Source organism: Lampetra fluviatilis, chromosome 5 (genome assembly GCF_964198595.1).
Source record: "Lampetra fluviatilis chromosome 5, kcLamFluv1.1, whole genome shotgun sequence".
Lineage (NCBI taxonomy): Eukaryota > Metazoa > Chordata > Hyperoartia > Petromyzontiformes > Petromyzontidae > Lampetra > Lampetra fluviatilis.
Window position 1 is genome coordinate 17,069,675 of NC_136279.1, and position 26,741 is coordinate 17,096,415.

Below are 26,741 nucleotides of genomic sequence, written 5' to 3' on the forward strand. Positions count from 1 at the left end.
TTGGTGGTGGTGGTGTTGGTGGTGTTGGTGGTGGTGTTGGTGGTGGTGGTGGTGGTGGTGGTGTTGGTGGTGGTGTTGGTGTTGGTGGTGGTGGTGGTGGTGTTGGTGGTGGTGGTGTTGGTGGTGGTGTTGGTGGTGGTGGTGTTGGTGGTGGTGGTGTTGGTGGTGGTGGTGTTGGTGGTGTTGGTGGTGGTGTTGGTGGTGTTGGTGCTGATGTGGCGGTGCCGTGGGTGTGTGACCGTGCCTGCAGACGTGCTCGACGAGAACCAGAGCAAGTTGAGCGAGGACCTCATGGAGTTCCGGAGAGACACCTCCATGCTGAGCGTGAGTCGTGCTCGCAACTGCACAGCCGCACATTTGACCGGGCAATAGCCACACGTGACAACACGTAGAACCACGGCAACCACGCGGCAACCACGCGGCAACCACGCGGCAACCACGCGGCAACCACGCGGCAACCACACGGCAACCACGCCTCCACGTTCCGCAGCAGTGTGAAGCTTACCAAGCCATGGCCAAGGCACTTTCGCCAATGCCTTTGTTGCTACAAGTGTGGGGCAGGTACCAAACGGTCCTCCTCATTGTCATGCTAATTGTGTTGCTGCCGTGTTGGCAGTGATAATGACCAAGCACATCTATGGCCAACATCCATCACGTTCGTCAAGAACACCGTTGCCTGAAAATGAAAAAGTATGATATAAGAGCCGACTTTTACTATCCGTGCGACAACATCAACATTAATTCAACGGCACCGGAGATTAATTTGGCTACACGACACGCAAACTACAATTCGTTCAACTTCCCCTTAACCCTCTTGCCACCCCCCCCCCCCCCGTGAGCCCCCCCCCCCCCGCGAGCGTGAGAACGCTGTGAAGTCACAATGTGGCCCTCTCCCTCCGCAGGACGAGCTCTCGCACATCAACGCGCGGCTCAACATGGGGGTCCTGGGATGTAAGTAGCCCCTCCACCTCCACCACTACCGCCCTCTGCCACCACCACCCCCACTCAACCATGCTTGGCCCCACCCACTCAGCCACTGTGGCACGATGCTGGCGATGTGATCAGGGGGGGGGGGGCCCGGCCAGCGATTGAGGGGGGGGGGTGGGATCTAGCCGGTGATGAGAGAATCGGGCCAGCGATGATGATGAGGATGAAGGAGAGGAGGAGGGGGGGAGGAAGAGGAGGTGGGGGCTGCCCGGTGTTTCCTGTCGTGAGCTAAGCGCTTCCCGTCTGGTGCAATGGCAGGAAGTGGAGCCCAGCTGTGGCTGTGCTGACGCGCGGACTTCTCACGCTGGCTCCTCACGCTGGCTCCTCACGCTGGCTCCTCACGCGGGCTCCTCACGCTGGCTCCACACGCTGACTCACGCTGGCTCACGCTGGCTCCTCACGCTGACTCACGCTGGCTCACGCTGGCTCACGCTGGCTCCTCACGCTGGCTTCTCACGCTGACTCACGCTGGCTCACGCTGGCTCCTCATGCTGGCTCCTCACGCTAGCCTCGCTCGTAGCCGGCACGGCAGCAGGGGGTGGGTTGGGTCCACGGGACAGTCTGGTGCCTGCCATAGGAATTAGGAATTGCCGCCGCTGGCCCCGTGGCCATCAGTGTTTGAGCAGGGAAAAAAAACAGACTGTTTTTTTATAGAATCGATGCAGAAATGCAGACGGGGCTGTCGGTGATTAATGAGATTGCCGGGGTATCAATCAGCCACCGATTGCTAACCGCGGGAGTGGGCACCGAATGATTCCCACACCGATGATGCACGCATCAAAAACACCTTGTGTGTGAGCAGAGATTGTTCGTCACACAATGAAACGGTAAATATCCTTTATAGTGTAATTCCAGGTGAGAGACCTTTAATACCGAGGCCTATATAAGCTATAAATAATATTTTTTTTGACGAGGTCATTCCCACTGAGCTGTACAGCTCGTTTTCTAGAAGCGACCTGGCCACAAATGGTAGCCCAATGAGAAGTAGCTTGTCACGTGGAAATTTATAGCAGCCAAATACTCAACAAATGTTGATTCTAAACGTGGAGGGAAAACCTGGAGGACCCGGAGAAGAAACCACACGACCACGGGGAGATAGAGAACATGCAAACTCCAAATTTACAGGTGTCAGGGTCGGGAATGAACCCACGACTTCCTGCATACCGGACGAGGTAGATAACATCTTTCCACCGCGGCGCCCATATTCTTCGTCACGGCCTGGCTCTGCCTCGAAGAGTGAGCAATGGGCACAAAGCCTCCACCGCTTAACTTGATCCGGCTCTGATCACGGCATACACACAAAGATCCCCCATATAGCCTTAACAGACTGTAGGAGCAAGTGCTGTTAGTGTACACACGCGCACACACACACACCACACTCAATCCGCGTCAACTACAGAATAGTCATGACAATGAGCAGGCATGCATACACAGGTGTACCATACGTGTGCATGTCTTTCCCATCGTGAGCCGAGACTGAATCAAGCCACGGGTGAGCCGTCGTTTGTACGTCTCTGAAAGCAAGTGGGCGGCTCAGGCCTGAGCTGAGGCAGTGCCTGAGGATATGGCCGGGCCTGAGTTCCTCTGGCAGGGGAAGCCTGGGTCGCGGCGTTGATGCCAACGTGACATCATGGCGGTTGTGTAATGCTTCGCATGCCTCCACCGCCCCCCCCCCTCACCCCCTAGCAGCATACGACCCGCAGCAGATCTTCAAGTGCAAGGGCACGTTCGTGGGCCACCAGGGCCCCGTGTGGTGCCTGTGCGTCTACCCCACCGGAGATCTCCTCTTCAGCGGCTCCTCCGACAAAACCATCAAGGCAGGCTGCGCCACTCGCCGCCCTCACCGGCCGGCTCGTGCCATCTCGCCAGCAGCAGCAGCAGTAGCAGCAGCAGCAGTAGCAGCAGCAGTAGCAGCAGTAGCAGCAGCAGCACTACCAAAACACCCGGCAGTACTGCCACCAGTTTCTGGCAACTCACGGCAACCAACACCACCACTCTCACCACCTGCCGTATTGCAACTACCAGCACCGCCAGCACAACCACTAGCAGTGCCGCCAGCAGCACCTCTAGCACAGTGACCCATATCCTGGCACCGCCAGTTCCTGCCATCCCACTACAAGCAATACCACCACCACCACCTGCCATCTAACGACCACCGGCACCATCAACACAACAGCCACTATCCTTGAACACCTGTGAGATGTGGGAGTCTGAGGGATGTTTGTTGTTGGTTGTCGCAGCTGTTATTGCTAATAATGTTGCCGATGATATCCATGCTGTTGGGCAGGTGTGGGATACGTGCACCAACTACAAGTGTCAGAAAACCCTGGAGGGGCATGACGGCATTGTGCTGGCGCTGTGCATACAGGGGTGAGTGGTGGTGGTGGTGGTGGTGGCGGTGGTAGTAGTGGTTGTGGCCACCACGAGGTGAAATTCCACTGACCTATTGAGACTTCACTGACCCATTGAGATTCGACTGGCCCATTGAAACGCCACTGGCCCATTGATACGCTGGTTGTGTGTAAAACTAATTTGTAATCAAGCACGTTGATGAAATTGATTCCTATTTGTATATTTTTCCAGGAACAAGCTCTACAGCGGATCGGCAGACTGCACCATAATCGTGAGTGGCCGCCGGAGTGGTAAAATTTTGTGGCAGCTTTTCTCCTCTCTCTCCCGAAGCGAAGGGGTATTTAACCAGACCTGTGCACGCGCGAGTGCTTGTGCGCGTGTTTTGCGTGTTTGTTGCGTGTACATGTGCATGTGTCTAGTGTAGCTCGCGAACAGCACTTGCCCCAACAATCTGTTAAGGCTATACGAGGAATCTTTGTCTTTTGTAGTTTAGTGGTTAGCGCACTGTGCTACGAAACCGACGACCCGAGTTCGATTCCCGCTCACGGCCACCAACTCCACTGGTGACGATTATTTGAACCGGTTCTGGGCCTCCCCTCGGACGATTCGGCCTAAAATGAGTACCTGGTGCGGTGTGTAAACATTGCCACTGGGGAGACAAAGGCGGCCGGGCGTGGTCCTGGCCCCTCATGTACCGTGTCAGCCATCACAGGTGCTCGCTAACAGCAGTTGCATTTCACGACGCTGCTCTTCGTATGCAAATTGTATTGTACAGTGAAACCTTGGATTGCGAGCATAATTCGTTCCGGAAACGTGCTTGTAATCCAAAGCACTTGTACATCAGTTGTGATCACGTGACGCTCGGCAGACAAAGCGTATACACGTACTACTCGTATTGCAAGACCTCGCTCGTTTATCAAATTAATATTTATTTTAAAATCTTGCAAAACACTCGCAGACCAAGTTACTCGCAATCCAAGGTTTTACTGTAGTTGTATGTGTGCGTGTGTGCGTGCGTGAACTCGTGTGTGCGTGTTTCTATGCCTATGCGTGCCTACGTGCATGCGTGTGGACATGCGTGTGGACATGCGTGTGGACATGCGTGTGGACTTGCGTGTGGACTTGCGTGTGCCTGCGCATGTGGGGACCAGGAGTGCAATAGTTGGAGCTCTGCGCGACGAACCCTGCGACCCGAGTTCGATTTCCACTCGCGGCCAACACGAATGATGATTATCTGAACCGGTCCTGGGCCTCCCCTAGGTCGACTCGGCTTCAAATGAGTCACCTAGTGCAGTGTGTAAAAATCACCACTGGGGAGACAAAGGCGGCCGGGCGTGGTGCTGGCCACATCACCCCTTCGTGTGCCGTTCCGGCCTTCAGAGGCGCTCGCTAACAGAACTTGCCCCTACAGTCTCCTCGGGCTATACGGGGGATATATGTCTTTGTTTCTATGTATGTATGGGTGTGCGTGCCTACATGGCCTGGCACAAGCGTCGTGGTGACGTCACCGCCACTTAGTGGCGAATGGCGGTTGTTGTTGTTGCCTACATGCACTTGCGTGTGCGTGTGCATGTACATTCGTGCGTACGTGAATGTGTATGTGTGTGTGAAGGTGTGGGATATCCCGACGCTGCAGAACGTGAACACGATCCGCGCGCACGACAACCCCGTGTGCACCCTCGTGGCCTCGGCCAGCCTCCTCTTCACCGGCTCGCTCAAGGCCATCAAGGCGAGGAGCCGGCCCCCTCCACCCCTCTACCACCCCTCTACCACCCCTCTACCACCCCTCTACCACAAATCTACCACCCATGCCGTCCGCACCACCTGTACCGACGGCTCTCCCAGCTGTACCGATGGCTGTCCCAGCTGTACCAATGACTGTCCAAGCTGTACCGATGTTCCCAATGGGCAGCTGTCTCAGGCTGTGCTGTGCCGGTGGTGCAGGTGTGGGACATGGTGGGCACGGAGCTGAAGCTGAAGAAGGAGCTGACGGGCCTGAACCACTGGGTGCGGGCGCTGGTGGCCTCACAGCACTACCTCTACAGTGGCTCCTACCAGACCATCAAGGTGAGTTCACACAACAAAGATAAAGATCTCCCATATAGCCTTAACACACTTTTGAGGCAAGTGCTGTCAGCGAGCACCTATGAAGGCTGGCACAGCGCATGATGTGGTGGTTGTCCAGCGCAACGCCTGGCCGCCCTTTGTCTCCCCAGTGGCGATGCTTACACACCGCATCAGGTACTCATTTGAGGCTGAGTCGACCTAGGTGGAGGTCCAGGACCTGGTCTTAGCCATGAGCGGGAATCGAACTCGGGTCCACGGGTTTGTAGCGCACCACGATAACCGCTGCACTATCACACACACACACAGACGTACACCACAACAACAACAACAACAGCCGTCATTCGACACTAAGCGACGGTGATGTCACCGCAGTGCCCGTGCCAGATTAGGTGAACTTTAGGGCCACGTGCAGTGTTGAAGGCTCGCTGTCAAGAGATATGCGGGTCAAGACACATGTACATGCACACGTATGGTGCACTTGTGTATGCATGCCTGCTCATTGTCATGACTATTCTGTAGTTGACGCGGATTGAGTGTGGTGTGTGTGTGCACATGTGTGTGTGTGCGCATTAACAGCACTTGCCCCTACAGTATGTTAAGGCTATACGGGGGATCTTTGTGTGTATGCTGTGATGCTGACAACGAGCGCCGAGTGGCTAAAACGCAGCCTTAATTTAGCACTTGGTGCAACGTGCGGCATCGGCATCGGGGAGACAAAGGCGGCCGGAGGGGCGGTGCTGGTCACTGCCCGCCCCTCCTCGTTCGTCCGTGGCATCCTTCAGAGGTTCTAGATTTGAAGCTTTCGTAACTGCAAGGATTCATACTCTTAGTTTTTTCGGTAAAGTCACGTAGGTAAAAAAAAAATGAAATTGAAATTAATAGAAATTATAAAAATCACGACGTTTCGGAGGCAACACAAGTCTCCGTCATCAGGTGGGACCGTCACAGCCAGATTTGCTGTATCGGCAAATCTGGCTATGATACAGCAAATCTGGCTGTGACGGTCCCACCTGATGACGGAGACTTGTGTTGCCTCCGAAACGTCGTGATTTTTATTATTTTATTTTACTTTTAATTTCATTTTTTTTTTTACCTACGTGACTTTACCGAAAAAACTAAGAGTATGTCCTTCAGAGGTGCCCGCCGGATGGCACTGGCCCCAGCTGTCTGCGGGGGTACACCGGGGATCTTTGCCTCTGCGTGTTTTCGTTTGCAGATCTGGGACATGCGCTCGCTGGAGTGCGTGCACGTCCTGCAGACGTCCGGGGGCAGCGTCTACTCCATCGCCGTTACAAACCACCACATCGTGTGCGGCACCTACGAGAACCTCATACACGTACGGACGCGCACGCACACTCGCGCGCACGCACAAGGCGTTGACAGACTGTAGGGGCAAGTGCTGTTAGCGAGCACCTATGAAGGCCGGCACGGCACACGAGATGGGGTGGGTGGTCGGCACCATGCCCGGCCGCCTTTGTCTCCGCACTGGCGACGTTTCCACATCGCACCAGGTACTCATTTAAGGCTGAGTTGACCTAGGGGAGGCTGATGACCGGTTCCGATAATCGTCACTGGCGATGGGCGTAAGCGGGAATTGAACTCTGGGCGCCGGCTTCGTAGCACACACACATAGACGTGTACACACGCGTGTGCACGCTCACGTACACATTCACACGCTCACGTACACATTCACACTCGCACGCATACTTGTACAGCTGGGCGATCTTGTCACTAGCCCGTGTTGTGACTCGCCCGTGTTGTCACAAGCCGGGGCTGTCACGAACCAGCGAGCGCTCCTGTAGTCATCCCACCCGACTTTGGGAGGTGCCCAGCGCTGCGGTGTTCGCCGCTCGATGCAGAGGTTCACGGTTCCAACCTGGCGGACCGTCCCGGTTACTCCTGCGTGCTCGCTAACCGTCAAATGCAACGCACCGTCCGCTTCACAGTGGACACTAAAGATCCCCTGATGTGATTCGAAACGAGTTGTCCATACGCGGTGGCAGCATAATGTTGCAAATTTGATAAATGTATTATTTTTTTTATTTCCCCCCCCCCCCCCCGCCGCAAATGACTCAGCTGCTGCAGGAACGCACAGCGTCATCGCCACCAACTGTGAAACTGTTGCGTGCTGTAGGCCCGCGAAACACAGCTGCGTCTTACTTCATGTTCGCCTTCCGCTCTCAGACATATTGCGCGAATACCCAATTATCACGATTATCTCGTGCACGATGCGCGCTTTCCCATTTAAGTGATAGATGTTACCGCTCGACGCCGGTGGTGGCGTCCTTATCCGCACGGCGTCTCCAGATGGTGTATCGTGCCGGGCCGCCCCATCAATCCTGAACGCAAACCCCGTGAAGCTCGCGCCTCCACGCCCTTCAACCCGTCATCCCCCCTTTCACTGCCCCCCCCCCCCCATGGCACGCGACCCCGGCCACCAGACGCCCGTCACAACAAACGTCCCCGGAACCTCGCCGCACCCACCCCCCTATTGTGCATCTTATCAAAGCTCCCATCCCCCTAATCGGAGCAATCTCCCCGCCCCCTCCTCCTCCCTCCCCTCTTCTTCACCGCTCATCCCTCTCCACCCACGCGCCGTCGTCGCGTTTCATCCGTCAACTCGCCAAGATCGACCCGCCACACCCCCCCCATGAGCACAGCGCGCAGCAGCGTCGCCGGTTCATCAACCAGCACGATCCGCCGCGTTTCCTGCGCGAAGTGTGCCGCCGCGGCGTGCTCCATCATCGCTACCCCACGGTCTTTCCACTGCTGGATGAACGCCTCCCCGTGCGGACACCCACCTGGCACGGTCCTCGGGGTGTGTCGTGTGTCGTGCAGTGCGTACTGTGTGCGCACGTGGCGGTGTGTGTGCGTGTGTGTCTGTGTAATGGGTGGCGTGTGCGGTGGTGTGTGTGCGTGTGTGCCTGTGTAATGGGTGGTGTGTGTGCGGTGGTGTGTGCGGTGGTGTGTGCGGTGGTGTGGTGTGTGACATGTGGGGAGAGGCGGCACAGCGGTTCGATTACCGGTTTCGGCCTCCCAACTCCAGTGACGATTAAATTAACGGGTCCTGGGTCTACTCTAGGTTGACTCGGCCTCAAATGAGTACCTGGTGCGGTGTGTAAACATCGCCACTGGGGAGGCAAAGGCGGCCGGGTGTGCTCCCCCACCCCTCGCGTGCCGTGCCGGCCTTCATAGGTGCTCGCGAACAGCACTTGCCCCAACAGTCAGTTAAAGACTATTCGGGTGATCGTTGTCCTTGTCTGTATGTAACCCTGCGGTGTGTGTGGTGGCTCAGGTGTGGGACATTGAGTCGAAGGAGCAGGTGCGCACGCTGACAGGGCACGTGGGCACTGTGTACGCCCTCGCCGTCATCTCCACGCCCGACCAGACCAAAGTGTTCAGCGCCTCCTACGATCGCTCACTCCGGGTGACCACCGCTCACACCCCACACCACTCGCACCGCTCACACACCGCACGCACCGCACCCACCGCACGCACCGCACGCACCGATCAACTCGCCACGCGCTGCATACCGCACGCTGCACCGCACACACCGCGCGCTGCACACTGCACCCCACTCACTGTGTGCTGAAAACGGTGCAACGCACACTGCACTATGCGTGTAAGACACCGCAGGTTGCACACCACACACTTCAGGCTAGACACCCCACGCCATGCGCTGCACACTGCACGCTACACACCGCACGCTGCACAACCGCACGCTGCACGCTACACACCGCACACTACACACCGCACGCTACACACCGCACGCTGCACAACCGCACGCTGCACGCTACACACCGCTACGCTGCACAACCGCACGCTGCACGCTAGACACCGCACGGCGCTGCACACGGCACAGCCCGCTCTACTTACCACACACGCACGAGATTGTGAATTTGTGAGTTACTTTCGTGTGTGTGTGCGCGCGTGCATGGCGTGTTCGCGTGACGTCCGCGTGATGACACGTGGCAGGTGTGGAGCATGGACAACATGATCTGCACGCAGACGCTGCTGCGCCACCAGGGCAGCGTGACGGCGCTCGCCGTCTCGCGCGGGCGCCTCTTCTCGGGCGCCGTCGACAGCACCGTCAAGGTTCGACTCCCGCTCGGAGCCGCGCGCCGCTCTCTCATCACGCTGGGAGATAGTTAGTGAGGCTTCGCGAACCGCACCTCCCCGCTCGGCTTGAGCGCGGGGAGGTGCGGTTACATTTTAGCAGGGAACCTGCGTCGGGATCCTCCTATGGCGAAGAGGGCCCTCATGGTGAGGGTTTGTCGTGTGCTGGGGTGAGGATTAGTTTTATCTTTTAGTTTATTTTTCCAGGTAAGGCCCACTGAGCTGTATAGCTCTTTTTCAGAAGTGACCTGGCTATCACAAATGATAGCTCAACGAAGTGGCTCATCATCTACTCTAAAACGCATGTTGATTCTAAATGTGGAGGTGAAAAAACGGAGAAAAATGTACGCGACCACAGGGAGAACATGGAAACTCCAGATATACAGCAGCAGGTGTCAGGGTCGGGTTCGAACCCACGACCTCCTGTGTACCAGGCGAGGGAGTTAACATCTTGAGAGTTAGGCTGAGGTTGAGGGATTACGTCGAGGGCTAGAGTCAGCAATGGGGCGTGTTCGGGTGAGGATCTGGATCAAGGCTACCTTCCACTCTCCGCCTAACAGAATCAGCAACTTTATTTATCCTGATAAATCCGATGAGCTACGAAGCTATTTTTCACGCTACCCCTCTCTCTCTCTCTCCGTGCTTTCATGATGCAGGTTTGGACATCGTAACGGCTCCATCGCGCAGAGCACCGGATCCACGGCGGGCACCACCACGCCTCCGCTCGCCGGCCCCCCCACCTCCCTGCAACTCGCATTAAACCCTTGGGGGGTGGGGGGGGCCAGGGCCTCCCCCCGTCGCCCCCCCCCCCCTTCTCACGTGAAACCCACGGTCGCGTCTGGGCGACGCGGGAACGACGTTGACGCCGCTCGCCCCGGGGCGTGCCGGCGCCGCCCCGCCAGCGGACGAACCTCTTGAGCCGGTGCGGCGGCGGCGGCCGCAGCTGCGGCGGCGTTTTCCGCGCAAATTGACTCGCCACTGGGGGAGCCGAACGTGGGCGCCATCCTCCAGCGACTCTCCCTCACCGGTGCAGCTGGCAGCGCCCGTCCCCCTGCACGGCGACGGGACCACCGCTCTGCGGGGTTCGACACATCCGGCACCGGTGACTTTCACCGACCGACAGTGCGCTCCGAGCTCGGAGACGCGCGCACGGCCAGCGCTCAGGCCGGCGGCGTGGGCGATCGCCGCCGAGTGGATTGTGGTGGAGTGGCAGAGGGGCAGGGGAATGGAACCTGCTTCCCCCCCCGGCTCCTGCCGAGGAAGAGACCACGGTGGGAAGGACTACAGCTGCGGAGGCAGCGGGCGGACGCGCACGGTGTGAATAGCGGCGCGGTATCTCGCGCCGGCGCCGTGATAACACAGCGGTCGTCGTGACGCTGGGAGGAGCGCCGGTGCGACGTCGGCAGCGGCTGCTGTTGGCAAGGGGTCGCTCGCCGCCGTGACCTCGGCCTGGGGGGGGGGGGGCAGGGGGGTGTGCGCAGTCTCTCGCCACTGCACAGCACCACTGCGGTGGTGGTGCTGGTGGTGGGAGAAACGGTTTGTGTACACAAACCGTTAGCGGTTGTATAACAACAACGACAGCAGCCGCCATTCGCCACTGAGTGGCGGCGACGTCACCACGGTGCCCGTGCCAGGCCAGGTGCACTATGAGGTCGTCGCATGAAGTGTCGAAGGCTCGCTGCTGCCAGGCGGTCACGGGACAGACCCAGCAGGTGCCATGAGTTGACTGACTGAGACGACTGACAGATGCATCACCTGTGCACCAGGTAGAGGGCACAGTTAGTGGTTGTATATATATACATACACACCCATACTCTCTAGAGACTTGCTGGCTGACGTTTGTCAACAGTACAACTGTAGAGTACATATATGTGCGTGTGAAATTGAAACCTGTACGATAGTTTTTAAATACGCTTAGCTCCTGTGCTGTGCTGCGATTGACCAATCATTAGTCGCCGGGAATATGCGAAGAAGGAAGCGATGCAAATTGTACAGAGTTGACTTCGCTGACTTTTGTAACTTGAAGGTGACTTGCCACATACCCGTGACTTAATCGGTCGCATTTTAAAATGTAAGTCACGCTGCTGTTAACACAGCCTAGATGCTGAGATGCGTCGCAATCAGTTTTTAACAGACACCTCGTTTACGAGCGGCTCAGAATGGATCGCCTCCTGTTGCGTGTCTGTAGATTGTGCTTCTTTCGCACCATACGTAGCTAACCGTGCTAATCGGAAGTTACGGGGAAAGACAACAAACTAAACACGAAAAGCAGTTTAAAAAAATTGAGTTTTCAATCTAGATTTCAAAGTGCATAGTTCCAGACGGCCACAGAAAGCGTGTGATGCAGTCACCATCTGTGTTCAATGGCTAGAGGCAAAAGCCGCTGCGAGGTTGATCGGAGTTTGCGTGATGGTTTATGCTCCTTGACGAGGTCAGCAAGGTGTTGTGATTAATTTGCGGCGAGCACTTTGTGTGTAATGAGTGCGACCTTAGAATGTATTCATTCAGCAATGAGTTGTGGGGGTGGGGGGGGGGAGAGTGGTGGGAGGTGACAAGGGATTGGGGTTCCAGTTCGGAGGAGGTTGGGGAAAATGCGGGAGAGAAGATGGACGTGATGGGGGGGGGGTAGAGAATCGAGTGTCTGAGGTAGGAGGAGGTGGAGGCTCAGTGAAGATGTGGACGGGGTGGAGGAGGGCACGGCGGAGTCTCGGCCAGTTCCTCAACCGCCACGTGCCGGCACTTTACAGGCGGATGGGGGCCACTGACACCGCCGTAGGCACCGTGGTTCCCTCGGGGAGCGCGACAGATTAGCGAGATTTTACCGTCAGGAGCCATCGAGACTCTGTCCGGCCTTGAGGACGCACTTCGCGTACGGGGCCAGATTCAGCGGCTTTCGAGCTTGCAGGCGTGCAGCTGCACGGAGGCCTGTGGGCCGGACCGGAGGAGGCCTCGAGTTATGAAGATGGGAAGGAGAGATTAGACACGGGGAAGGGAGTTGGTGAGCCCCGGGGGGTAGAGTGGTGGGTGGGTGGGTGGAGTGGTTGGGGGTCCATCCGCACCTATTAGCACGGTTCGCTACGTATGGTGTGAAAAAAGTCTGACATGCGTACATGCATTTCATTCCTAGCACCAGGGCCCACGCCAACCACGCAATGCCACTGTTCGTATTTGTGTGTCGTCCGACACGGTTTCAGCCAAAGCTCCGTGGGACAAGTAGCAACCACTACGGCAACTTTTCCGCCAAATCGTGGCCAGAAACCGCCGATTTCCCCCACTGCGAGAATTGTGTGCGGCGAGATTTTGGAAGCGTCTCCGACGAGCACAGCGCCGCGACCCGCGCGGCAGCCTCAATAAAGTCGCTGTGCTGCGCACACCGCGTGGCGTCCGTCTCGTGCGTGCGCTGCGCGTCGGCCTCCCCATCATCGACCTCCGCGGTCCTTCAGACGGGTGCCAATTCACGGAAAGTCAACGGTCGCTCGCTTGTACGCACGTTGAGCATTTTTTTCGCACCGTACGTGGCAGCCGACCGTGCCAATCGGAGGTGCGGTCGAAGGACGGCACAAAAAATGCAGTTCTGAAGAAATTAGTTTTCAGCGTTGCACTTTGGAGAAAGCCATTCCTGCCGTAGGAATGTGGAGTTGCCAAGCGCCGGCTTGGGCCACCAATGGAGGCGAATGTCCTCGGAGAAAGCCGGGAGACTCGAGGGGGCGACGCGAGACAAATCACTGCCAAGTGTCTGCAGCTGGCTGATCGGGCTGGCACAGAGGAGGAAGGGTGAGTGTACGTTGAACTTCCTTCGCACCGTACGTGGCAGCCAACCATGCTAATCGAAGGTGCGGCGGGGGGGGGGAAGGACAAACTAAAAAGTAAACTTCAATCAAGATGATTAAAAGGTGCATATAGCTCCAGTGACTTCATAATGTCGGAAATCTTGAGTCTATGGGCAGTGTTGAGTCTATGGGTAATGTTTGTCTGAGGGACCCATTCCTGTAGATACCCACAGAGACCCATACTCATAGAAACCCACATAGGCGTGAATGTTGAATCTCCGCACGCAGCCAGAGGGCCATCGATTGTGCTGCACTGCCCCCTGTCGACAACAAACGGGAACTAATCTCCACTGTCAATCGAGTAAAAAAAACACTCGAGGTTTGAGTTGCCACCTGTCCAGCCTTTGACACGGACATCCTGGGAAACACGTTCCTTCGGAGTGGGCAGGTAGGAACTTGGTTGGACAGCGCATTCGTGCACGACGGACAGACAAATAATCCCTGGTGGGCAGTGTGGAAGCTGTTGTTCCTACCTGTATAAGTGGAGTGTATCGTGTCGTGTATAGTGTAGTGAGTAGGTTAAACGTTGAGTTTTATAAGGGCACCTCGGGGTGACCAGCCCCTCCCCTCCCACCCCCCACCCAGCCCCACCCTCCCCACCCAGCCCCTCCCCACCCTCCCCATTCAGCCCCACCCAGCCCCTCCCTCCCCACCCCCCACCCAGCCCCTCCCTCCCCACCCAGCCCCTCCCCACCCTCTCCACCCAGCCCCACCCCCCCACCCAGCCCCACCCTCTCCACCCAGCCCCTCCCCACTCTCCACCCAGCCCCTCCCCTCTCCACCCAGCCCCACCCTCCCCACCCAGCCCCTCCCCACTCTCCACCCAGCCCCTCCCACCCCCACCCTCCCCTCACCATATGCACGACAGACAGACAAATACTCCCTGGTGGGCAGTGTGGAACCTGTTGTTCCTACCTGTATAAGTGGAGTGTATCGTGTCGTGTATAGTGTAGTGAGTAGGTTAAACGTTGAGTTTTATAAGGGCACCTCGGGGTGACCAGCCCCTCCCCTCCCACCCCCCACCCAGCCCCACCCTCCCCACCCAGCCCCTCCCCACCCTCCCCATTCAGCCCCACCCAGCCCCTCCCTCCCCACCCCCCACCCAGCCCCCTCCCCACCCAGCCCCTCCCCACCCTCTCCACCCAGCCCCACCCCCCCACCCAGCCCCACCCTCTCCACCCAGCCCCTCCCCACTCTCCACCCAGCCCCTCCCCTCTCCACCCAGCCCCACCCTCCCCACCCAGCCCCTCCCCACTCTCCACCCAGCCCCTCCCACCCCCACCCTCCCCTCCCCATATGCACGACAGACAGACAAATACTCCCTGGTGGGCAGTGTGGAACCTGTTCCTACCTATATTAGCAGCACCTGTGTTCGCGTGGCGAGAATCCATTTCTGCCGAGAAGTGTATTGCAGCACAACTTGTACTGCTGGATGCTTTCATATGGCTAGGCCAGGGGTCGGCAACCGAAATAACAAGAAGAGCCATTTCTTTCGAATTTGGTGCAAAAAAACCCACCCCTCAATATTTAAATAGCCGCAATGCCGCGTGCATAACGTCCACGTGATGATACGCCCTTTTAAATTGGGCCATTATTTGTGGCCAGGTGGCTGCTGAGAAAACCACAGCGATAGAGCACAGTGGGCCTCACCTGGTAAAATAAAAAAAAATAGTTGATAGGTTTTTTAAAAATTTAATTTAAAACTTCCCAACACGCGTTTGTCCTCGTTAAATATTGAATTAGCAGTACGGAAGACGACGAGCAGCTGTCAGGTTTAAAAAAGGCGATTGCGTCTCCCTGCTTCGATTAATCCACCCACTCACTCGCTCACCCACCCGCCCACTCACCCACCCGCCCACTCACCCACCCACTTTACCACCCACCCATCCACCCACTCACCCACCAACCCACTCACTCACCCACCAACCCACTCACTCACCTACCAACCCACTCACTCACCCACCCACCCATCCACTCACCCACCCACTCACCCACACACCCACACACCCACTCACCCACACACTCACCCACACACCCACACACCCACCCACACACCCACTCACCCACCCACCCACTCATCCACCCACTCACCCACCCACACACCCACTCACACACCCACACAACAAACCGGGGAAGTTTTGAGCCAACGTTGGTGTGTAAGGGTCTCACAACCAACCTGCCAAGGTCGGGGCCCAACGTTGTGGCACGTTTACTGGAGTTTGATCAGGTTTAGTTCAGGGGGAGGCCACAATCAGCACAACTTTAATTTAACAAAAGTTGTGTCGATCTTAATTTTAGAACTTTCGTGACTGCAGGAATTATTATTTGTTTCTTTCGGTTAAGTCACGTCTAAAGATAAAATAATAAATTAAATTAAATAATAGAATACGACGTTTCGATTGCAACACAAGCAATCATCATCAGGTATAATGAAATAGCGACATAAAATCTAACCAGAAAACTATAGACAGACATATTAGCAGACAGATATCACCAAGATAGATAGCGAGAGCAACACAGGTAACAGAGAGGGGTGATCGTCTCTTTGCGAGAGATCGATCATGTAACAATTGTTTGGGAAATGACGTCATTTGATTGTAATGTGACGGCCCGTAACGCGTTAATCATCCACGTGAAATAAACACACGTTCGGCAGCACACGACGAACGGTCACTTACTCCAAAACGTGAAGTATGTTGAGTGCTGTTGTTATTGTTGTTATTTGTGCTTCTGCGCCACTGCCAACGTAGCTTCGGCATCATCGAATCGTCTGACTTCAAATCTCGTGACGTCATCGGACGATTTGGTGACTCGTGACATCACCAAGAAAGTCGTGTCAATGCGCGCGGTGACGTCATCGCTGCACCGCTGTATCTCTCGGGGCTATGATGTCACCTTAATAGTGCCATGTCATTGCGACGAAACGTGAGGCGATTGTTTGGCAACAACAAAACACATTTGCTGTATAACTGCCATTGCCCCGTGACACGAAACGTCTAAAAATCCAGTTGCGCATAATTTTTAAAAGCGTGAAAAAGTTCACGGAGAATTTGTTTTCTTTCAAAAATTCCACTTTAACCAACAACAACAACAAAAACAACAAATCACGTTGGTCAACAACACTGCGGTCTTAAAAGATGCATACAACAGGCGACGTTTCGCAGCCCACTGTAACCACTTGTTTACACAGCCGCGCCGTGACGTCACCGCGAGAGTGCCATGTCACGCGTGGGGGGCATGACGTCACCGCTCGGGGGGGAGGATCTGACGTCACTTCCGACAGTCGCGCGGCCGCTTCTGGGTTCCCTCAGCAGCCGGCACGGAGCGGTGACATCGTGACGGGCGGGGAGACAGACAGAGAGAGAGAGACAAAGGCGGACGTGCAAGACAACGCTGTGGACGACACGGGGAGGAGGTGGTGGTGGTGGTGGGGGGGGATAGAGCAGAAAGCCGACGCAGCCATGCGAGAGTCCTGAGGAGACGTCACGTGCGCTACCCACAATCCCCCGCTGCGTGATGGCGGCTACGCACGGTGAGTGAGGGGGTCGTGGGACCAGCAGCTGGGCCCGGGGTCCCCGGGGTCCCCTCGGGGTCCCCCCGGGGTCCCCGGTTCGCAGAGCCAACAGATCCTCCAACCCCCCCCCTGGCTCCCCCCCCCTCCCACCTGTATCTGGTTCCTTGGTTCTATGTCTTAGGGATCTGGGATCATCGTCTGGGATAATCGTCTGGGACCACCATCTGGTTGGGATCATCATCTGGTTGGGATCATCATCTGGTTGGGATCATCATATGGTTGGGATCATCATCTGGGATCATCATCTGGCACCATCATCTGGTTGGGATCATCATCTGGGATCATCTGGTTGGGATCATCATCTGGTTGGGGTCATCATCTTGTTGGGATCATCATCTGGGATCATCGTCTGGGACCATCGTCTGGGATCATCATCTGGGACCATCGTCTGGTCACGGGTCTCGGTTCTGGTTCCCGGGGTTGAACCCAGAGGGTGCCCCCCGCTGGAAACGCTGTTTCGGCCTCCCAGGTTACGGGGGTCGCGGCCCCCCCCCCCACGCCGCCCGTGGGGCTGCTGCTGCTTCTACTACTGCGCCTTTGGTGACCACCGCTGACTTAACAACTGGAACGGGGAACCTCGGGGGTGTGGGGGGGGGGGGACCCCCCCCCCCTTCTCGGGGTTCTGGGGGGGGACCCCCTTCTCGGGGTTCTGGGGGGACCCCCTTCTCCTCGGGGTTCGTGGAGTCGTTTTGAGTCTTTATTGATTCGTAACCCCCTGGGTTTTTTGGGTGGTGGCCGCAGTTGTTTCTGCGCCTTGGTTTTAGCTCCGGTTCCGACGTCCGATCCCCTGGTACCCGTTGCTTTGCTCCTTTGCCCCCCCCCCCCCCCCCCCTGGTATCTCCTTGGCTTGCCTGGTTCTCCCCGTGTCGCCGGAACCCCGCTCCGGTGCGGAGTGGGACTTGGTTCGTCGTGGGACTGGGCTAGTCGTGGCCTTCGTCGGCAGGGGGTGGGGTGGTGGTTGCGATGTCATCTTGGTCCCGTTTTGAAACGTTGACTCCCCTCGCCGCGATGTGGCGATATTACTGCGACGTAAAGTCCACGATGATCGTGTCGTCCCTCGCTCCGAAACATCTAAACGTCGTGGGTTATCGTTGCGCGTTTGTATCTGAAATACGCGAGGTGCTGGCGTGTTTGCGGAATTAACGAACGTGATTAGAAACTTTTTGTTAGTTTGTTTTGTTTAAAGAAACCCAAGTGCTATAAGCACTTCTCTGCAAACTTGTTTCATCGAGGGATGGACTGTCTGGCGGTTTACAAATCGTTATCGTAGCGGTTTGGAATGATTTAAATGCCGCGTTCGTGTATTCTCCGTGTTTAAGAAGACCCTTACGGGCCCGTGTGTTGGAGGACGCGCCTGGTTGGGCCTGTGCCGAGTGAGTGAATTGCAGTTTAAAGTTGCGTTGCGTTTGAAGCAATCTTCATGCGCAACAGAAAAGCTATCGCGGTACAACAACAAAAACAAAAGCGACATTCCAGCCGAATTGCGAAACAGTTGGCGATGGGATCGCGCGGAAATCGTCACGCAGCGAAGTTAGATATCGGCTTGTATGAAAATGGCTAGTCATGGGGGGGGGGGAGGTGGCACTCGAGGGGGAGTGGGACCTGGGGGGCCCTATAAGACGGGGAAGTGAGGGACGAGGGGGTGGGCCTGAGATCACAGAGGGGGTCATGGAGGGGGTCACAATCCAGGAATCCCGGTGACCAAGGGGAGAGAAGGACCCAGGCACTGCTGCTCATGTGTCAGGCTGCTTCCACACTGCTTCCCCCATTGATGGCCTATTTTCCCCTTTCTCTACTCATCTCCACTCTACCCTCTGTGCACGCTTTCCCCACTTTCCCCTCTCAGCACACTTCCCCCTTAATCCCCACTCCGCCCACACTCCAATCTCCCTTCTCGCCACTCTTTCGTCTGACCCTTCTGTCTTCTCGTCCCTTCTCGCTCTGCGATCTCTCTCACCTCGTTCCTCTCTCTGTCGTCCCCCCCCCCCGCCACCCCCTCTCTCCTCCCCGCGTTTCTTGCGGCCTCAAGACACAGAGGCCGACGCGCTGAGCGGCGACACAAACTCGTCGGAGGGGGAGGGCGGCCCCCGCGGCGAGGTCAGCGTGGCCGGCGAGGTCGTCGGCGAGGTCGTTGGCGAGGTCGTCGGCAAGGAGGTCACGGAGTCCGCGCCAGGAGAGAGCTCGCGGAACGCCGACGCGGAGACGCCCGCTGCCGTCAATGGGGTCACGGCGGCGGGAGGGGAGTGCGCGCCCGACCTGGTTGACATCAAAATCATTTACAACAAGGCCAAGTTCGATGTGTCCGTGTCTCTGGACAGCACGGGCGCCAGCCTCAAGAACACGATCCACACTCTCACAGGTGTGAGATGCAGTGGAATACTGCTGGGGTCGTGCTCGAGCCAGGTTGACTTGGTGTGGATTTGGGTACGGGATGGTCGGCTACGGGGCGGTTGGTGTGGATAGTGGTAGAGGTAAGACGAGTGCTCGGGCCAGGATAGTTTGTGTGCTTAGGCGTAGGAGCTGGGTGGTTCGTGTGACTACTGCATTGGGTAGTGGTTTGTTGGTTAAGGCTTAGGGAGAGTATGGGTAGGGTAGGGGGTAGTGTTTGGTGGTTTAACCCAGCACTGTGGATGCGAGAGTTGGCGATATAATAAAACCGCTTATCATTATTATAGAGGTCGCGTTCAGGTTGAGGTATCATTTCTCTTCAAAATCACCCAAAGGTTCGCGGGCAGCGTCTTACTCTCCGATACTTGCTGGTGCGTCTTACGACCCAGAGGGTGGCACTCGTTCGGTTACACTCGTTCCCGTGCGTGCGTGCGCGTGCATTTGTCTCCAGGCGTCCCGCCGGCGATGCAGAAGGTGATGTTCAAGGGGCTGGTGCGGGAGGAGCGCACGCTGCGTGACATGAAGGTGACGAGTGGAGCCAAGTTCATGGTGGTCGGCTCGACGCTGACCGACGTCCTCGCCGTCAACGCGCCCAAGGAGGTGGTGGCGCAGGAGACGAGGGCCGACGAGCCCAAGAAGGAGCCGCTCTGCCGGCAGAAGGTGCCCCACCCTCCCCCTACCTCCCCCCCCCACCCCACTTCCACTACCACCACCTTCAAGCCTGCAGCGTGTACAAAATTCCCTGGCACGTGTGTCGTGACGGGTGCTGCAAGGTCCGACCGTGTCTATGTCCAGTGCTCGCCAAGCTGCTTTGGCTCCTGATTGCCGAATGGATACTTAATAAATTTGCAAGGTGGCGCTGATTGCACGCAAAGTGCTTTCCACATATGAACCTCACTGATCTCGATAAGGAGCAAAAACCGTCACCACACGAACTCCGGTCATCCTCACAGCAGCGGCTTTTAGCTAGCCATCGAACAAAGATGGTCACCGCATCGCGCGCTTTCAGATGCGCTTCTGTGGCCGTTTGGAACGTTCTTGCTTCCGATATTAGGAAGCCACTGGAGTTATGCACCTTAAAGTCTAGATTGAAACCGAATTTCTTTAGAACTGCTTTTTGTATTTAATTTGTCCTTCGCCCCGCACCTGCGATTTGCAAGCGTGGCTATGTATGGTGCGAAAGAAGTTCAACATACATATATACCACGACTACAACCGTCACCCAAGCTACGATCGCGTTGGTGTAGCGTCTTCATTTCTATGAAGTTTAACCTCTGACTGCTCGGTCAGCACTGAGCCGCAGAGGTTGCATAGCTGTGATCTGCGGAGGTACTAGAACCATGAGCCCGTGAGCAGCGAAAGTTCCAGCACCGTGACCAGCGAAAGTTCCAGAACCGTGACCAGTAGAGGTACTGGAACCATTACTTGCAAATTTTTTGAGCCGTAAAAGTTTAGGAACCTTGAGCAACGAAAGCTCCGCAGCCATTAACAGCAAAACATTTAGAATTTGCGGATTTTAGAAAAAAAAATAATTTAGCCACTGGTCGCTGACGATTGTCAGCCGCTGAAAGGCTGAACTCCGAAACGTCTCTTGGGAATCCTTTGCTCGGCTGACCCTCACCTGACCCTCACCGCATCACACTCCAATCCCCTCGTTGGGTGCTCTCCGGGTTGTGATCCTCGTCCCACCCCCACCGCTTCCTGTCTTCGCAGCAACACAGGAAAGTTCTGGACAAGGGCAAACCTGACGACATCATGCCGGCCATCAAGGGTACCATGGTGAGCACTCGCCTCAACCCTTACCTGTCATGCTCTCCCCTCTCTTACTGACCCCCCCCCTCCTTCTACTTTGGCCACTGCTCTGTCGCTCGCTACTTTCCCCTCTCTCTCCTCCTTCCACGCTTTCATTGCCCACTCCCCTCCTTCCCCGACTCTCATCTGAGAATCGGACGAAAGAATGTGAAGGACAACACATGCGCGGTTCACTTGGTCAGGGAGAACAAATCACCCGCAGCGAGTGTCCGGTAATCGTTGTTCACGAGCTCCCCCCCCCCTCCACCGACCGTATTATCGGTGCCCGGCCAATTCTGTTGGCGAGCGTTTTTGGACTTTGCCACGTCGGGGGGCCTGGGTGAATCCCCGAGTAATCCCGCTTGCTTCAAGGGATAACGCTGCAAACTCTGCACAGATGGGCGCACGAATCCACTGGCGGCCACCCCTTCCCTGTTACTCATTGTTTTGAGCCAGGACACTGCCCCCACCCCTGGTGGTGATGCCAAACACCACCACTAGATGGCACGCTTTACCCTACCTCCCAATCACACAGCTCGCATTTGTTTCAGTGTCCCTGTGTTGTTTACTCCCGTATCTCCATGTCCCTGTGTCCCTATGGCTTCATTTCTCCATGTCCTGATGTCCCTCTGTCCCCGTGTCTCCACGATCCTGTGTCCCCATGTCCTCACGTCCCCGTGTATTGGTGTCCCCGTGTCTTGATGTACCTGCGTCTCCCTGTTTCCATGTTCCTGTATTTTCGTGTCTCCGTGTCCCCATATCCTGGTGTCCCCGTAACCTGGTGTGCCTGTGTCTTCGTGTCCCAGTGTCTTTGTGTCCCTATGTCCTGGTATCCCCATGTCCCAGTATTGTGTCTTCACGTCCCCATGTGCTGGTGTCCCCGTGTCTTCACGTCCCCGTGTCGTCGTGTCCCCGTGTCTTCACGTCCCCGTGTCCCCGTGTCGTCGTGTCCCCGTGTCGTCGTGTCCCCGTGTCCCCGTGTCCCCGTGTCTTCACGTCCCCGTGTCCTCACGTCCCCGTGTCCCCGCGTGCAGGAGCGGCTGCCGTCCGTGCCGCTGTCCGGGATGTTTAACAAGTCCGGGGGGAAGGTGCGGCTCACGTTCAAGCTGGAGCAGGACCAGCTGTGGATCGGCACGAAAGGTACAACTTGAGAAAATAATAAAACTGTTTTTGTTTTTTTATTACACCAGGTATATCTTTTTCAGAAGCGACCTGGCCACAAATGATAGCTCAACGAAGTGGCTTGTCACATGGAAATGTACAGCAGACAAGTACTCTAAAAGCATGTTGATTTAAATGTGGAGGGAAAAATCGGAGGACACGGAGAAAATACACACCACCGTGGTGAGACAGACACGCAAACTATACAGGCGTCAGGGTCGGGATCGAACCCATGGCCTCCTTCATACCAGGCGAAGTAGTTAACATCTCGTCACTGCGGTGCCCCAAAGGTGCTCGCCGGGTAGACTCTACGTGGTCTCGTGGGGGGGGGGGGGGGGGGGGCAGCTCAATGAGGGGAGGGTGAGGGGAAGGGGGCAGCTCATGGGGGTGGGAGGGGTGAGCAGGAAGCTTCGCGCAGAAAAAGAAGAAGAAAACTGGTCAAGGCACGGATATCCCCACAGACGTGACACCATGTGACACTGCCATCATCACACGCCGTGACACGCTGCGACACGCCGCGATGCGCCGTTTGACCCAGTGGCACGCTGCCACACCCAATGACACCCTGTGACGCCCCGTGACGCATCCTGACACACCTTGAGACAGCGTCACATCGGGTCTCTCCGCACCAACGCCGCGTGTCGGTACGTGCGTGCCCTCTAATTAGCGCGCACGCACGCACGCCGCTGACAGCGCTGCCTGCTGCTCTCCGCTAATTGGCCTCGGGCACCTCAACGCGCCTCGCGGCTGCCATGGCGACCGACTGGCCGCCCCGGTAACCTTTTGTTTTCGCTGACGGAGCGATCGCCTCCCTGGCCTCTCGACTCGCGGCGGCCGTGGGGAGTAGGATGCCGCGCCCCTACCGGTGCCGTGAGCCTTCTCCTTCTGCTCTGGCCGTGCTCAATCGGGAGAGGGTGGGGGGGGCGTGCGTCGTTAGAAGTGGCCGGCATTGCAATCATCGGCTCTTCACTCAGAGGGGACCTTGGTGCGTCACGAACCCGCCCCCGGTGGCCACCGATCCGTCGTCTTCAGCACCGAGCTCCCCGTTCTCCCGGCTGCGTGTTCCACTCGTTCCACGTATCCCGCGTGCCTATCTCTGCGTGCCCTGTGCCCTCCTGTTCCCTGTGCGAACCAACCGATTGATGTTTTTGCCCGGCTGGACACCGTGTGCGGTCCTCTGTGTGCCGCGTCTGCCAGTTTCTTCCACCCCTTCCCCTGCCGCTGTTTCCCTGGCGTCCCGCTCCTGTTCCCTGGCTCTGTTGCTCTCCCCCCCCACTGGGCCCTCCTGTTGTTCCCCATGTCTAACGGACTCCCCGCCTCACCCCCCCCCTCCCCGTGTGGCCGCAGAGCGCACGGAGAAGCTGCCGATGGGATCGATCAAGAACGTGGTGAGCGAGCCGATCGAGGGGCATGAGGATTACCACATGATGGTGCGCAGCACGGCTACACCGCCCCCCCCCCCCCCCATGCCGTGGGGGGTCACACCACACCGGAGAGTGGGGTCACGCCACGCCACCTTGCACCACAACACCTTGCACCACAACACAATACAACACAGCGCCACATCACCTTGCACCACACCACCCCACAACACAGCGCCACACCACCTTGCACCACACCACAACACAGCGTCACACCACCTTGCACCACACCACCCCACAACACAGCGCCACACCACCTTGCACCACACCACCTTGCACCACACCACAACACAGCGTCACACCACCTTGCACCACACCACCCCACAACACAGCGCCACACCACCTTGCACCACACCACAACACAGCGTCACACCACCTTGCACCACACCACCCCACAACACAGCGCCACACCACCTTGCACCACACCACCTTGCACCACACCACCTTGCACCACACCACAACACAGCGTCACACCACCTTGCACCACACCACCCCACAACACAGCGCCACACCACGCCACCTTGCACCACACTGCCAATCAGCTAGGAATCACACCGCGGGGTCTCACCACACCCTACACAGCACACCCTACAATGGGGTCGCACCACACCCTACACACCACACCCTACACACCACACCCTACAATGGGGTCGCACCACACCACCGTGCCCGCAGCGCGGGGTCGCGTCGCAGGGTCACCTTTGCTGCTGTTGACTTGCGTCGGAACGCGCGGGATGTCCCTGTGAACGTTGGCCCCGACGTGCTTGCGGGCCCCGACGTGCGTGCGGGCCCGTGCCTCAGCGTGGGTGGCTCCAGCGTGGGTGGCTCCCGCGTGGGTGGCTCCGCGTGGGTGGCCTCTCTGACCTGGCCGGGGCCGCCCGTGTCGATGGGCGTGTCGCCGTTTGTCCCGTCAGGCGCTCCAGCTGGGCCCCACGGAGGCCTCCTACTACTGGGTCTACTGGGTGCCCGTGCAGTACGTCGACGCCATCAAAGACACCGTGCTGGGCAAGTGGCAGTTCTTCTGACCCCGCTTGACTGCTGCTCCTCCTCCGCCATCTCCTCCTCAGCCACCTCGATCCTCTCCACCCAACGACGGACTGGACTACCCCCCCCGACCCCCCTACCAGCCTCAAGACTCCAGCCCCTTCCGGCTGCCACCAAAAATGGACTTTTAACGCTGAACGCCAGATGGTGGGGGGAGGGCGTGCCTCTTATTCTATTTAATTTGTTGCGTTACTTTTTTATGATTTATTGTTTTGATGTTTGATATAGTATTTGCCGAGGTTATCGCCTATTAAGTTATCAAAATGATGAAACAATAATAAAAGGAAAGCATCACCATCTTTTTGAAAGCAATATCTCGGTTGCTGCGCACGCAGGCGGCCGCTGCCGGTTTTGATATACCGACGAACTCTGTGCACTAACGACAGCGACCACGACCACGGCGACGACCACGGCGATGATGATTACGATGACGACGGTGACGACGACGATAACGACGATGCCCCTCAAGTGTTTTTGTGCCGCCATTCGCGTTCCTACGAAGCCTCGCGTGGGGGGGGCGACGCGGGGACCTCTGCACCCGACTCGCTTGCCCGCCTGGCTCGCCTGCCCAGCTCGCCCGCCCGGCCCGCCCGCCCGCCCGGCTCAGCCACGCCTGCGGTCGACCAAGATGCGACGTGGCACGAACCGTGGGGGATGCCGCAGCAAGACGCAGAACTGTGGGAGAGGCCCCAGTTTTGGGGGTGGGGGGGACGGCTGTCGAAGAAGCGATCGGGGTGGGGAAACCTCCTGCGGGACGGATGCGGCCGCAACCGTGTGGGGCACTCCCAGCCGCAGCGGCGGCGGCGACAGACGTCTGTTGCTCGAGCGGTTCCGCCTCGCTACCGCTGGGCGATGAAGTTCAGCGTTTGTGTTTTTTCTCCCGGTGGTGACGACGAATAATAACAAATGAGTAAATAAAAAACGGAACTGGACAAGGAGAATCCGCGGCTCTGTTTGATTCGTAATGCTCGCCGCAGCCGCTTCCTCCCGGACAGAGGTGACGGAGCGAAGACGGACACTTCTGTTTTGGTGGGTTTTTTATATTTTGTGTTGCAGGGTTAAATTTATCGTTGAGCCCGGGCCCTCAACGTTGCTGTGGTGCAAGTCTGGTCGGTTCGCGCGCACCGAAGAGACAGTCGTGGACATTCGTCGCATCGGCCTCGCCGGTCTCGCCAATGTCGTCACTGTCATCTCAGCGTTGTCACCAGTTATCAGCACCCTCAACTCACCGATTTCCCCAGTGTCGCCATTTCACCGGTATTACCAGTGTCACCACTCTCATCTCGCTGGTGTCACCAGTGTTGTCACTGGTCTCACCAATGTCGCCAATCTTACCAATTTCGTCTCACCAGTGTCACCACTTTCATCTCACTGGTGTCACCAGTGTTGCCACTGATGTCGCCACATCTCACAAGTCTCAGCAGTGTCACCGGTCTGGCCAGTCAGCGTTCTATCGCTTTCGGATGCGCTGCTGCTGCGGCCGTCGGTGAACGCTTTTCCCTCCGATATTAGGAAGCCCCACACACACTTTTAAATCGCCGAGATTTCAATTCGTTTCGTTACAACTGCTCCCCGTGTTTAGTGCGTTGCCCTTCCCCCGCACCACCGATGAGCACGGTTTGCCATGTACGGTGCGAAAGAAGTCCAACGGGACATCGGGCGGTGAAATCTGGGGGCGGAAGACACGATGGACGCAAGCTGCTGTTAACGCTGGTTTCAAGTTTGTTTCTCACCGACTTGTTATTATTCATGCCCCTACCCCCACGGCCTCCTCCACCCCCTGAGTCGGCCACCTTACACCCCCGACAGCAGTGGTCTTTCACCCTGGGGGGTGCAGGATGCCCGTTCTGGGGGTCCGAGACATGGCCAGATTTGTGTTGGTAAATCATCGAAAAAAAACAAACCCGGGGCACACAAGTACAACTACTTTGTTTAATTAAATCTATGTATCTTCTTGGTTCTTTCGGTAAAGTCACGTAGAATGGAAATAATAAAATAATAAAAATAAAC

The 26,741-nt window shown here is 57.1% G+C and overlaps 2 protein-coding genes across 6 annotated transcripts in view; both read left to right on the forward strand.

The window, feature by feature from the left end:
* Nucleotides 1-12,037, forward strand: part of TRAF7 (TNF receptor associated factor 7) — a 42,681-nt gene extending 30,644 nt beyond the window's left edge. For 3 of the 4 annotated variants that reach the window (XM_078857012.1, XM_078857013.1, XM_078857015.1), the window contains 11 exons: nucleotides 251-324; nucleotides 903-951; nucleotides 2,674-2,804; nucleotides 3,275-3,357; nucleotides 3,571-3,610; nucleotides 4,952-5,068; nucleotides 5,284-5,406; nucleotides 6,623-6,742; nucleotides 8,702-8,833; nucleotides 9,382-9,501; nucleotides 10,179-12,037. In XM_078857012.1, coding sequence (XP_078713138.1) covers nucleotides 251-324; nucleotides 903-951; nucleotides 2,674-2,804; nucleotides 3,275-3,357; nucleotides 3,571-3,610; nucleotides 4,952-5,068; nucleotides 5,284-5,406; nucleotides 6,623-6,742; nucleotides 8,702-8,833; nucleotides 9,382-9,501; nucleotides 10,179-10,193 — 1,004 coding nt within the window. In that variant the 3' untranslated portion in view covers nucleotides 10,194-12,037. The remainder of the gene's footprint in view (nucleotides 1-250; nucleotides 325-902; nucleotides 952-2,673; nucleotides 2,805-3,274; nucleotides 3,358-3,570; nucleotides 3,611-4,951; nucleotides 5,069-5,283; nucleotides 5,407-6,622; nucleotides 6,743-8,701; nucleotides 8,834-9,381; nucleotides 9,502-10,178) is intronic. The other variant, XM_078857014.1, reaches the window with a different exon arrangement.
* Nucleotides 12,038-16,607: 4,570 nt separating this feature from the next.
* On the forward strand, nucleotides 16,608-25,682 carry UBFD1 (ubiquitin family domain containing 1). Of its 2 annotated transcripts, none has more exons than XM_078857021.1 (7): nucleotides 16,608-16,884; nucleotides 18,962-19,285; nucleotides 19,766-19,974; nucleotides 21,028-21,093; nucleotides 22,140-22,245; nucleotides 23,614-23,696; nucleotides 24,602-25,682. In XM_078857021.1, exons 1-7 carry the CDS (start codon nucleotides 16,869-16,871, stop codon nucleotides 24,710-24,712), a joined length of 915 nt encoding a protein of 304 aa, XP_078713147.1. In that variant the 5' UTR covers nucleotides 16,608-16,868; the 3' UTR covers nucleotides 24,713-25,682. The 2 variants fall into 2 exon arrangements, with proteins under 2 accessions (XP_078713147.1, XP_078713146.1); XM_078857020.1 differs by having other exon boundaries at nucleotides 16,609-16,884; nucleotides 18,956-19,285; nucleotides 24,602-25,681.
* The last annotated feature ends 1,059 nt before the right edge of the window (nucleotides 25,683-26,741 follow it).

Excerpts from the sequence above, each read along its gene's own strand:
- UBFD1 (XM_078857020.1), top strand. Across the intron at positions 19,975-21,027 it reads AGCCGCTCTGCCGGCAGAAG|CAACACAGGAAAGTTCTGGA; the intron begins GTGCCCCACCCT and ends CTGTCTTCGCAG. Across the intron at positions 23,697-24,601 it reads ATGAGGATTACCACATGATG|GCGCTCCAGCTGGGCCCCAC; the intron begins GTGCGCAGCACG and ends TTGTCCCGTCAG.